This window comes from Ischnura elegans, chromosome 5 (genome assembly GCF_921293095.1).
Source record: "Ischnura elegans chromosome 5, ioIscEleg1.1, whole genome shotgun sequence".
NCBI classification, from domain to species: Eukaryota; Metazoa; Arthropoda; class Insecta; order Odonata; family Coenagrionidae; genus Ischnura; species Ischnura elegans.
In genome coordinates, this window is record NC_060250.1 from 22,393,961 (window position 1) to 22,407,973 (window position 14,013).

The 14,013-nt window shown below is 37.6% G+C and overlaps 1 protein-coding gene and 1 long non-coding RNA gene across 2 annotated transcripts; both read right to left on the reverse strand.

Moving 5' to 3' along the window:
• Window positions 1–3,481: 3,481 nt before the first annotated feature.
• On the reverse strand, window positions 3,482–5,869 carry LOC124158580 (transmembrane protein 107-like). The gene is made up of 4 exons (XM_046533740.1): window positions 5,654–5,869; window positions 5,518–5,585; window positions 5,350–5,450; window positions 3,482–4,830 (listed from the first exon to the last, which is right to left on the reverse strand). Exons 1-4 carry the CDS (start codon window positions 5,741–5,743, stop codon window positions 4,625–4,627), a joined length of 465 nt encoding a protein of 154 aa, XP_046389696.1. The 5' UTR covers window positions 5,744–5,869; the 3' UTR covers window positions 3,482–4,624.
• A 7,243-nt stretch (window positions 5,870–13,112) lies between these two features.
• LOC124158583 lies at window positions 13,113–14,006 on the reverse strand. Its single transcript, XR_006864840.1, has 3 exons — window positions 13,910–14,006; window positions 13,645–13,785; window positions 13,113–13,521 (listed from the first exon to the last, which is right to left on the reverse strand). It is a non-coding gene; the product is annotated as an uncharacterized LOC124158583 (long non-coding RNA).
• Window positions 14,007–14,013: the final 7 nt, after the last annotated feature.

A 14,013-nucleotide genomic window follows, 5' to 3' on the forward strand; every position in this document is an offset into this window, starting at 1 on the left:
TAAGGTATTAATAATCCTTATTTAAGCCAAGCGCTACCAGCCAGCAGGGTACTCAGCTACCCGCTAGCAGCCTCGTCGTATCAGCGCTCAACTCGCCTCAAGGTCACCTCACAGGGCGGCAGCGGGAACCAGAAATACGCCACACGGAGAGATTTCCCAGCATTCATACTTACGCGTCGCGTTTTCGCGCGCTTGAAAATTTTCACTTTTCATTTAATCGCGAAAAATAGATATCGTCATGTAAAAATCTAAAAGCGTGAAATACGTACTCCAGGAGTAATAATCTTTCGATTTAGGCAATTAAAAAATAATAGGAAACCACCCTATTCAACTAACTCTTGATGAATATTTCTCGGGTTCTCAGCCAGGTTAATTCTTTTGGGAAGATGGGGAGATACAAAAATCCTTTGCCACGCACAACGTTACTGTTAATGCATAATTAAGGAAGCAATAGAGATCCGCCTCAATCCCAAAAATTTCAATCGGGATACTGGCTTTCATCTTAGCAATACACGGAGACCTGTAATCAGCTGGATAAAAAACATAAGGGAAGAACGTGAAGAATTTCAAAAGACCTAGAGCCAATCGGACGACACATGAGCCGTATTGTTGTCCTTGTAAACTGTCCTAACGGTTCAGTGAAAAATTGGACTTCCATAGAGTAACACGGCTTTTAAAAAGGGAGACAAGTCGTCTCTCGAAACGTCAGCTTATATAAAAGAATTAACCGGCTAAGAACCTGAGAAATCGTCATTGATAGTATTAACCAGGAAAAATTAAAATTGTTCAACTTACACTTGTTCCACCAATTTCTGCGTAGTGTTGTAAAAGCTACAGAGAGCTATCATTCTATTAGAGGATTGTGAATTGGACTTGAGAAAGTTTTAAAATGGAAGCAATATGAAATTATGCCCGCAAAAATGAGAAGCTAGAGGCTTAAAATATTTAATCATAGGGGTTTAAAATTACTGAATAGCTGAGAGACTCTAAGCAAGAAATTTGCCTGTGTGGTATGCGGGTTGCCTGTGCTGGCAATTTTTCCTTAAATTACCATGCATCGGAAAACTATGAAGTTGGTTAAATTAGCTATAAATTGCATTTGCTGCGATGGTAATAGCTATTGTGACTTGTCCCCCATAGGGATTTCTTCTGACATCTGCCTGATTTTTTCAAATTAGGGCACTGGTGATAATGGATGATATTATCCAATTTTGAGAAAATTTTGGTGCTGAGACTCTGATCTCAGTCCACAGCTTTAAATAGCTTAGAGAATGTCAGAGGAATAGTGCTTCTGGGCTAGGTGTCTCTTAAGGGCAAGGAGATGCATGGCCGGCAGTGGTGATCAGGGAAAAATTTTTGGAGAGGGGATGAGTCCCCCAAACCTCTCCTGGCTACAATCCTGGTGGATCCCACTTCTATCATGTGAGTAGTGCTTTGCCAATTTGATACAAAAAGCAATTTCTTTCGTGAATCCAAGTATAAAATTTGAGATCGTAGATGATGCATATTTAATCCAATTTTTAGTCGAGAATGGACATAAGATCTGATTTACAGGTTGTGAAATACATGCATAACAAGGATTTTTAATGAAAACACACTACTTTATGAGTTCTTGAGTGATTATTAGCAATACACAGTGTTCATTGGCTACATTTTGTACCATTGTGCAAATACCAAGTTAGAAATTTGGTAAAGCTTGTATTGTAAACATGTAAATTCTGTATCTGAATTAGCTACGGTTTTTGAAAGTTCCATTTGATGGCAAGATGTTCATGGAATAAATTTTTATTTACTTACCACTTATACATATGTCAGTAATTATGCACACAGTTCCTGGGGATGAGCAATGGGATATCTAATGCCATCATATTACTACAAAAGCAAAGTTAACTCTGCTAATCAAACTTCTGAGCCTAGTCTTGATGATTCCATGATGAGTTGATGGATAATGCTCATGCAGATTGTGACCTAGAACTGCTGGTGAAGATGGGGTTGCATTTGTCACCAATGGAGAGAAATCTTTGAAGGAAATTGATTCAGGTGCTCAAATGAAAGCCCTTGTCATAGGGTTTACACATATTACTTTAGGGGGCTCCACTAGGGAGCAGTTGCCGTGTTACTGTGAAACCGTTCTCCATGCATTAATTCACACTCCAACTTTAGTCACTTGTGGTGCAATGATCGGTAGCTGTCAATGTACATATTTGGCTTTGAATTCCCTTCAGAACTTCATGTGATAATATATACTGTCATGGTTCAGTGGCTACAGTGTTTCAATCCTACGTTAAGGTTCCAAGATCGAGTTTTGCCTGCGGTAATTTTTTCATTACTTTTTCTTTTAAGGAAGCCTGCTTTTCTCCGTTATTTTCCTGCTTTTCACTTTTTCTCTGCAAGGATTTTTTCGTGCTCATGAGGCATGTGATGTTTTCCCAATTTTTCTCTTAGAATTATTTTATTTCCTAGTCACAACATGACACATGTACTTGGGTTCCTTTATATTGCAATGCTGTATTGTGGACTTTAAAAATCCAAACCTATTTTTTGAATCGTTGGAAAAGAACTGTTGAAATCCAGGTAAAGGAGCCAGTGAGGGAATGGGTTCTTCCTCCACAGTTGGGGATGGTCAACCATCTTTCAGCGAGCGGTCACTCAACAAGAGGCTCCAGAGAAGCGTCTTGTTGGTAAATTTAGATTTTTCCATCAAGAGAATTATCAAAGAATATATCTTTTCCAGTTATGTTTTTCTCCTACTCCGCAGGTTGTTAAAAGTTTAACTAATAGCGACATCCAACTCGAAAACTAGGCATGAAATGTAAGAATGAGTCCACAATATCACATTTCAATACAAAAGGAAACCAAATACATGTGCATCTTAAAATTGCATCATGTTGCTACGAGGAAATAAAATAATTCAAAGAGAAAAATTGGGAAAGCACCAGACGTCGCAAGTGTACAAAAACATTTCCTCCCACGGAATTTAAATTTTCAGTGAAAATCATGGATATATTAATGTGAATAGCAGGTTTCTGCAAAAGAAAAAGTAGAAGGAAATTATGATAAAAATGATTACATTCTACGCGTAGTATCTCTTGCGGGCTAACACGTACGTTAACATGTACCCTACTGATTGGAGTGTATATTGTGACAGGTGGGAATCAATCAAACCATGGGAGTGGAGAATCCTGTGCAGAGTATTTATGGCCCTGGTCATGCAATCATCCATTCAAGTTTAAAAACAGTTGAATTATCCTAACTGCACTTCTTCCATGTGAAATCAACAAAAAGTGACCTGTTGTTTGAAAACTTGGGCCTGAGAATAATAGGCTTTTCACGATTTCTGACATCATTGATAGCCATTGCAAAAAATTACCTCTTGGTATGGAGATTTTGGGTACTGTGTTCTTGTTCTTTGTTCACACCACAGTGTAATAAAATGCCAAGGGAGAAAAAGCAGAGGAAATCAGCAATGACAAGTACAATATCATGGAAATAAACACTTTAGTAAGAAAGTGACAGTTAACTCTTTTAATGCATACATAGCAGTGACAAAGTTACGACTTTCCAAGTATGTAGTCCTACAATAAATGATTTTTACAAAAATATTTTGGACAATTAACATTTACACACAATGCCCTGGATGTAGTTTTATGTTTGAAATTACAATATATGTGGGAGTATTTCATTATAACTGAAATTATTAAATACATATATTGTTTACCCATACACACTCTTCAATAAAAGTTGACATTAACCATGAGCATACATATTTCCATAGGAACAACATTTTTAATTGAGGTACTATCACTTTGTAAATAATGTAAAGGTCATTTATTAATTTGTGCATTGCAAATCTACACAGATTACCAATACATTCCATTTGTATGCATTAATGAATTATTAAATGAAAGCACAACTATTTCTGAAGAAAGGGAGTGAACAGTAATATTATATAATATCACGAATGAATTGTACTCTAAAAGAAAGTTATGTCAAAAGAAAATCATTGGCAGATAAGTATATGTATACATATATATATCCTGAGGAAGCCTTTCAAGAATATGTACATGCATGTGGTTAATTCGATAGCTTCACTGCGCAAACGCTCAACAATCGCCCACAGAGTCAAATCCACTCAGAGCGTTTGTGCAGTGGAGGTATCGAATTGCATTTTTAAGCAGCTCATCATGCTCATAGCCACTGGTCAGATTATTCATCGTAGACTTATAAAATGAGCTCTTGTAGTAGAAAAACAGATTAAAAGTGTTAAAATTAATTTTATTAAAGGCACATAACTGGGGAAGCATATCCTTTCGTGTCATCAAACAATGTTGATTGCATAACTCCAATAAAAAGTATGCCTGCAATAAAAACTTGAGTTGCAATAAAACATCAATGTCAAGCAGGATTCATTTGATGAATTTCATGTATCAGTCTTTTTCTGACCAGTGAAATGTCTCCTATATTTAATACAGGTAGAATTGGACGGATCACAAGCTCAGTGTATGAACTGCAAAATCTGAAAATGTACATTTTAACATAGTTACATATATTACAAATACCCCTTTTATCAATGGGCTACAAAACATTACATATTTGGTTCATTTAAAACATACTCATACGCCTCTTACATACTGGAGCGAGACGCTGAATATCGCAGTCTTGAAATACCCCAAGCTGACCACAAAAATAACATTGAAATTAGAGAAAATATTTCCATGAAAGCAGGAATTATGCTGCCTATGATGAAAATCCACCAGTAGAAGTCACAGTCCCATTCGAACATGACATAGCTCGCCATCATTATTGATGCAATGCCGTGAGTCAAAATTGCTACGAATATTGTCAAGGAAAATAAGTTCTGTTACAGTATGGCTTTCTCCCAAGCCTTAATTTATTGCACCCTTGCAGTGTTCTCAGTAAACAATCACATTTGTTTAATAATATGAGGTTATATCACGCTTCCCACCACAATACTTTTATTTTCTGTCGATTTGTTAGTGAATAGTTCTGCCAACTCCTATCAAGAACTCTCTGTCTTACAGAACCTGAACATTATGCCGTCATGGTTTACGTCTTGTTAATATGAAACCGATATCAATGAACTTAAGGCCATAAATTGTTGTTCAATGCAGAAGGTACCAAGAGAAAACTTTACAAAACTTGTCATGAGTCTTGGCTACAGTAAATGTTGATTCTCTTACCCTAACGCATGTGGGATTTGAACTGCAAGGATACGGAGGAATGTGTACAACCACAAAGGGAGACCATCAAAAAGAATAATAACAGCAGTGGCCTTTGATGGCTAAGAGAATCAGTAGTATATCAAGAGTCCAAATAAAGCAAGGATACAAATTACCGTTGTTACTGGGATAAATGTTGAAACTCCTGATACAAATCCCGCAAGTTCGAAAATCACCAATCCGAGGGCAGCGATGTATCCTGATTTAATGCTGAAAATAAAAAGAGTTAAAATAAAACCGAGACAACTTGAATCGCAAGGCTGAAGATATTAGGTACCTTAATTCTTTTTTGCTGAATTCGGCAGATGAATACTTTGCCGGCATGCAGGCAATTACGTTCGCTTCCTGAAAATTTATAAGATAAAGATAAGCTTCAGTTTAAGCTCCAATCATAATCAAATATCTATACATACCCTAGCATAAATGGCTACAATTGTGATGATTGTGTAAGCACATAGTAGCAAAAACCTCGCAGGAATAATTCCGTCCAAGAACGTCAGCATTTTAAACACTTAAAGACGTGACTTGTCATGAACAAAGAATAAAATCAGTGTTTTGTACTTTCACAAGCACCCGTCAAAGTGACAGTTGTATGTAAACAAATCAGGAAAGCGTTGTTGTCAGATTTGCCAAACATTTCACCCGCATCATCTTATTCATGAAATAGCCCATATTAACATTGGTACACTTCTTGAACTAGCTAAAATATATGTGTTAAGTTCTGTAGGTTAACATTTGTTAATATATTCTGAAATTATTTCTATTACAACGTAAATTCAGCAACCTCCGCTCTTTGGCAACCCTGCTATCATTATCGATTCTCACTTGTTGGCGTCAATTCAAAGAGCTCATATATTTTTGTAAAATACAAATATAACTTCTATACGTGTGGAAAATGAGCAAGATAAACGAAAGCAAAGAAGTACTTCATATAGAATAATTTAATTCAACTAAGCGGTAATTTACAATTCCCTTTTTTATTTTATCATTTGTTAAATGAAATTCATATATGCTTTATGGTAACTTTCATGGCTTGAGAGTTCATCCATATGTTCATTCCAAGGCCCTAATTTATCCATAGGCTTTCAAGAAGATCACGAAAACAAATGTGAAATTGGCAGTTGGAGTTGTTCCTCGGGTTTCAACAAAACTCTTTGAGTTATGTTTGGTAATTCATTGGTGAATATGATCAATAGGTTAAGGTAAGAATCAGCGAAACATGGTGATTTATTGATATTTATAAACTACAGGAGCATGCCCTATAAAAAAATACTTCCTTCTCCTTAGAATTTTTTTCTTATTGTCACATGTGGTATTTTTTACTCCACCCATCCTAATTTCCTATTAGCTATATCACTCTTTTATATATACTTGCATTACAGCATTAATGTTAAACCCCAATTATGTGTACTAATTACTCATGCATATTACAATTATGTTTATAATACCAGCTAAGGTAAGTTTCTGTGGTACATTTTATCTTGCTCCATCCTGTCCCCATTTCCACTCTTGAATGTCTCTCTTCAGCTCATCACTTAGCCTATTACTTTTGTCTCTATTCAGTAACTCACCTTCTCTCTATCATAGTTTACGGTATTGACTCTTCCCTCAGGAAATGTGTAGTTTTTGAAATATCATCAATATACTCTTGCTCTTGGTCACTATTGTTTGACAATAGTAATACATATACTAATACATGGACACTCCTAGTAGGCAGTGAGAGTGGTCTGATGTGCGGTGCAGGTGGTGCAAGACTGGACCTGCCTAGGCCTCAATGTGTCCTCTCCTCCATGCTTGATGGAGTTCTCCTATTAGCTGCTTGTAGCCCTGCAATCAATGCGCAGCAAGTGTTTGAATGGCCGTGAACTTCTCCTTGCACCCTCAGAATGTTGGAGTCCAATCTAAAGAAATACAGGCAACACGCAAGCGAAATCACAGAGGAAGCAAGTAACTGCATTATTAAAAATAAATGGGGAACATGTATAATGATCCATCAACACCATCTGTTTCCTACCTATCACTTCTAGTGGTTTCCCCTCATGAAAAATTATGTTTGCAAGTTCATTGTTCCTTTTCTCTAATCCATGTCACCTTCCACACATACCGAATGACTCCTGCCAGTGGCAGATCCAGGATATGGACAAAGGGGGGGGGGGAGGTTAAGTGAGGGTTGATTCCAGCAGTAGTGGGGGTCGGAAAAAAATTACCATACTACCTAGTGTAAATTGGATACCCCCCCAATAGATCTGCCACTGCCTCATACATATCATCCTTTTTCCTCAGCATAAATATTCACATCAACTGGAGCACCATGCCTCACAGTAAAAACTTTCTAGCCCCTTCTTCGCACTCACAACAGTAATATCATCACATCTCTCCTGTTCATGAATGCCACCTTCATTAGTGCTTTCCTTCCTTACTACTGAGTCTGTTTGGTCATGATCTGCTGCCCAAATAGAACAACTAATATATCTAACAGTTTAAGAATGTGTCCATTTTGTTAAATGTTATGCCAGTTATTTATTGCTCCCGCAGCTTTACAAAATCACGCAACGTTGGTCATCCAATAAAATCTTAATGAAGCAAACTGACAATTTTGCATCAATCTGTTTACCGTCACCCTAATTAACAGAAACTGGAGAAAGGCATAACTTGACTCTTTATGGTTCAGACCAACAAGACAAATATTCCATCACTCATAGCTGAGACTGTGTATAAATTGTAAGGTCACATTCTGTGGAACTTTGTTAGCTAATATGATCATAAGTCATAATTGCCATCTTTCTTGTTCACTGCCATTCTATTTGCACAATACCTACCTATATTCAATATCAAGCTGATATTTCAAGTGTTTTGAACGAATTTCTTGACTCCAGTAATCAACTCCATCGTTAAATTCAGTTGAGACAAATTAAGATGTTGTGGTCTAAATTTATCTTTTAGGAGGTCTCCGTTACCATCTCCTCATGCTCATTGGAAAGCGAGGGTGATGGCATTTGCAACCTCCTCCTCCACATGAATTACTCCCCAGAATCTCTTTAAACTACCCCAGGGCCAGTTCTAGACATTTTTCTAGTGTAAACGAAAAAATCCATTAATTACGTGAGGCATTTAGGGGGGTAGCGGGTCAAGCTGAATCTTACCCAATCTCACTTGGGGTAGAGGGGGGTCCTGGCAGATAGCATGTATTTCTTTCTGAAAGAAACAGTGTAAAATTACGAATGTAGTAATCTTAAATACTGGTCTTAACTAATCTTATCATGTATACTTAAAATAATTAAACAATCAATAGCAAATCTAATGCAATGAAGCATAGATTAACGTATTTACTATGAAAATATGCATCTTGAACAGTCTCATATTAGATTGGAGGGAGGGGGCCAAGCCAAATCTCTCAATATTTCACCATACGGGCAAGGGCGTACTCTAAACTAAGGGGTGGGGGGCAAGTCATGGTTGTTCAAGTTGTTACATTTAAGCATGGACAAGGTGAATGAAACCAAAATTTTTAGACAACTATAACGGTGCATTATTAGTTTTTGAAATTATTTGCTTGAAAAAAAAATATTTTAGTTGTATACATCATACTAGTATCATTTTTTGTGGTTTTAAAGAGCATTTTTCAAAAACTTTAGTTCTGATTTTCCTTAAAGACTATGGCAATTTTTGCTTCTAGAGGGGGGGAGGGGGCAGCTGCCCCCTCCTGCCCCTCGCTGGGTAGTCCATGCTGCTGGGGTATAGGGAGGTTCTAAAAATTGCCAAAATCACCTCATGTAATTACTGAATGTCTCCTAACAACATTCCGTCTCCAACCCCACTCCCCGTCAAAAATAACCTGAGAGGTGGTAAGGATTCTCACTAAGGACACTCACATTTTAAAATATATAAAAATACATTAGAAATGAGGGTCGGGACTTAAATATCAGAATGAACTTATAATGTACTTGCTATTATATAATGAATGTGATATTTTTAGAGCTTAAAAACAATTTATATTCATAAAAAGATTCTCAATACTTTAACGAATGGATCAGTGGTTGACAGAGTGACGGACGAGTCCATTTGGGAATAACAATAACCCGAGTAGTGGGGGGTACAGCTATCCACTTTACGATATTTCCTCACTTCTACAATAATTTTGTGAAATAAATCAACCCTCAACCTTAAATCTCCTTGCTTGATTGGTACTGAACATTAGACTGAGCACTTGGGTCCTTTTGTTTGGCACCCTACGTGGCCTTGTACTTTTCTGCTGCTGCTGCTTAAACCAGCCCTGTACTACCCTCACTAATACAGTAGTAACAATATAAAGATTTTGAGTATTTTTTGACCATTGAATCCCCCTCTATTTCCTTAAGAATACCCATAAGCTCCACCCAATTTAACTCATCATAATGTTTTCAAAATCTGTGACAAAGTATGTATATTCTTATCAAATTGTAAGTTCCTCTATATTAATGTCCACATTGTTCTCTGCTATCACATCATGGGTTGACTCTCTCCTCCCAAATTTGAACTGATCATTGCCCCAGTAATTATGGTTTAGATGCTTTCCCAGGAAATCATGTTCAGGAGGGCTTCTCGGGATTCCAACTAAAATTTTCCATTCCAAAAATCCCCAAGTTTTGCAAACCTCTCTCCAAATGGTCTCAAATTATAATGAACCTCAGAGGTCATGCTTCTCATGCCCATTTGTATTCAAGCCTTCATTCATCCGTTGGTTTTCCAGGGCAATGGTGACTTTGAGATTGCCCAGTCCAGTATAATTCACACCCTATCTTTTTTTGTGCTTATTTTCATCTATTTGCCTCTGTTATCTACATCCTACTTTATCCATTCTGAACCTCCTCCAAGACTGTTAACACCCTCTATTCCTTCAATTTTTGGCATAGCCTGTGCTCTTAGCGTTTGCGATGACTTATTAAGGGTGTGGACCATGATTTTAATTTATAATGGTATATGTAATGTTGGTGAAGCACTGCTGGCATCGCCTCTGTCAGAAGTGGAAGCAAGCAGTATGGGGAGCTGGATGGGAAATACGAAGGCTGTTTTTCTTTCAAGCTCTGATGGGCCATGAACAGAAGACGAAGAGATCGATTAAAGATTATTTCATATGTAAATCTTGAGCTCACATGTGATCCTTTAGAGATAATCGCCACGGCAATTGAGGAATTGGTCGTGCCTGTGGACAAGCTTTACTATACCTTCTTCATAGGATGTTGCCACCAATGACTACCAATGATTTTTGCCTTTCTCCCGAAACTCATCGCCCGTTTGAAAATGCTTCCTTCCAAGCCACGCCTTCATTTCAACGTAAAGTTTCAAATGGTGCTAGGTCGGCATCGCACGGTAGGTGATCAAAAATGTCCCATTAAAATTGCTCAAGGAGCAGTTGGGCTGCATCAGCGTTGAGAAGACGGTCCTTGTCATGGATGAGAACACTTCCAGAAGTCAGCATGTCTCTTCTTTCGTTTTGAATGGGAATGGACGTGATGTTTTACACTATCACACTCTAGTGCATTAAACAAATTCTCTTTTATTGGCATAAAGGTCAAGACATGTCAATGCTGAAGCGCTGAAGCCATTCGGCAAGTTTTCTGGCTGTCTGTCTGCAGTGCACACTTGGCAAGAGAATTAATTGAGGCAATGTAGTTCATGAGATTACTACTAATCTTAAACTTACAACTTACTGTCAGAAATGACTTGAGCGTGTGGTGTGGAGATGATGTCGCTTGAATGGTGTTTTTGCTGAGCTATTGGAGGTTGAAAAGAAACAGCCCTTGCAGGGGCGGATCCAGGATTTTTTTCTGGGAGGGGCACAAGCAAGGCCGTATCCAGGATTTTGTTCTGGGTGGGGCACAAGGATACCTCGTAGTACAAAACGAACGCAATGATAATGGGGCCGTATTAAAAATCTTGCATATTTTTGAGGGTCTGGGGGGGGCACGTGCCCCCGTGCCCCCCCCCCCCTGGATCCGCCTATGAGCCCTTGTATAAATCTCAGGGCTTGGAGAAGTAAGAAAGTTGCAGTCGCTTCATGCAAAAGTATGTTTACATGATAGCAATGAAAACTAATTTCTTTCAGAACATCACATTCCCCAGCAGACCATTTTCACGTTACATGCTTCAATTATTTTCTGGGATAAGCTACTGAATGAGTACCTTATTAGCCTCTATGTTGAAAAAGTATAACTTTCACTAATTGTTATTGAAACTCCAGTATCTTAATTTCAAATTTTTGAGAAATAAATTTTTTCATCATCTTTCCCTTACATCTTTTAATGAATAGCATTATCAGGTCTGTATGAACAGCACCATTTGATTTTTCTTTTCAGTACTGATCATTAATCTGCAATGCTCTAAAAACAGCACTCTAAAAAGATTTACAATGAAGGCTCTTATCCAATACCAAACTTTCATTCCATCTCTGTGAAATCCTGCATGAAACTTTCTCCTGATTTGTCTCTCAGAGCTCCCAGGTTCTCTGTGTCCAGTCCAAATGTGAGTGGAGCATTAATAATCTAAGGCTAAACTTCTTATTGGTATTTCCATTATCATTCTGATCAGTACTTTGGACAGGTATATTGTACCACTTGTAGAACTTTGTTGTTATTTTGTAATCCAGACCAGCTAATATTTATGAGAATGGGCAGTGGGGGTTTTAAGATAGGGACAAGGGGGCTCGGTAGGGGGTAACCTCCCAGCAGTAGTGGGGGTGCAAACAAAATTACCATTCTATCTAGTGTAAATTGGATAGGTACCCATTGGGGGGGAGGGTCTAGCCCCCGCTTTGAATCTACCACTGGATTGTAACATACCAAAAGTGTGTAAAATAGTCCCTAATTTAGAGCTAATTTGTACTTCAATTTGTTAAAGTAGGTAAATATATCGGAAAATATAACTAAATACTTTTGTACAAAGTGGCAAACCTAAAAAATTTCCAGCCTCCAATGGGGGTACCCCCACATAGATTCACCACTAAGTTAGTATGGGTAATTAGTGGTAGAGCAGTTTCAACTCTTCTCAAGGAATGGCTTGGCTAAGGTATTGAATTTGAATTAAGTAAATAGTCCGAGTTAAGTATTTTAAGTTATATTAAGTATGTAGTTGAGTATTTGAATGCTATAACACTGCAGTGAGCCAGGTTGAGTTCAGGTCAAAATACTAGTGGTGCGAGTATGCTATTTATAATCCCAATGCTACTGAACTGGGCAAAGGTATTTTGCATGATCAACCATGCTAAATTTGCAGACTTCCTTATCTTCCCAATGGCTGGGCGACATCTATGGAAAAGTCTGACACAGTGGTCTATTCAGCACCTTGAACTCCACTGTGGAACCTAGCCTACTCCAAAATTTAATTTCTAATGAAAGCCAATTAGAAATAAGAAGCACATGTAATTTTCCATTGAAAAAATTTGAATTTTGAGGTAAGACACTTAAACCAAATGATTTCTGAAAGACAAAATTTGAGAAACTGGTCAAGGCATGGACATAATTACTAATAAATAACAGTATAAATGCCTCAACACACCGTAATGAACACAATTCGTACAGAGTGATAAAACCATGAATGCAGAGTGAGGTGATTGAACTGTGTTAGCAGGGTATTCACAGCGTGTAAAATGAACTGTGCACACTCTCAGAGTGTGCAGTACATTCTCACAGCTGCACATTTCCCTGATAAATAAAAAACGTGACCACGGATATTCCACACTATGACAAATGGCATTGCCAGTGTGTAGCACGCTTTAGCTAAACTGGCAGTCACAAGGTTAGCGCTAAAGCGCCCATGTTCACTAAGACTTAAACTTAGAAGATGGTTATCAATTGATAAGATGTTGGATTAAGCAATGGCTGAAAATAATTAATATATTTTGAAACCAGTAATTTTATTAAAGCAGAAAAAAAATATTTAATGACTGCACCTGCCCCCTATCCACCGAATTGACTGGATAATCATTTCAACTACACTATACCGACAGCGTCAGAGAGGGACACTGTTGGACTTGAATAAATAAAATATACATGGAACAAAATTAGAGAAAAAAAGGAATAATGTGCACTCAAGACACTAAATTTGGACTCCTACCAAATCCTTGACTGCACTACGAAGCATTTACTTCCATTTTTTCCGTCTGAATGCTAACCGACTCTTCAATTAAAAAGTCAGTCCTCTCAATCACATTCAAAATCTTATCTTCAGCCTTATTCATGTTGGACACAACAGTAGAAAGGTTGTCGGCAACATTTAATACCATTTTGGCAATCTTCTGCATTTGCTGAAACAATACAAGAATATAGAGTCGTTAAGTTGGTTAGGCAAAACCCATGAACCAAAGAACAAAAAACATTTTTGTCACCGAAAAACGACAAGTTATAGGGTAAATCGTCATACAACTTACCGCAGTTGCAGATGAGTAAAGGGTGGACCGAATGCGTTGAAACTCTTCGTCCGTAATATCCGAATTTCCATCAAAACTTTCGGTGGCCATGGGTATAGTAAGGATAGCTTTTCTACGTAAGGTTTTCAAATTGATGACAGCCTGCAATCACATATACATGCCACACTTTAGTATTGATTTTTCCACTTTTTATGTCTTGAAAAATAGGAAAACGGTACACAAACAATTGTAAGACACCAAATGCAGAATTTTTAAACCCAAATACCTCTATGTCTTCAGTTATAAGAAAAAAAGGAAACCTTCAAGGTTACTATGCGAGCATTGAATAACCCCGCGCTATTTCTCAAACGGCAAAAATTTTCGAAAGAC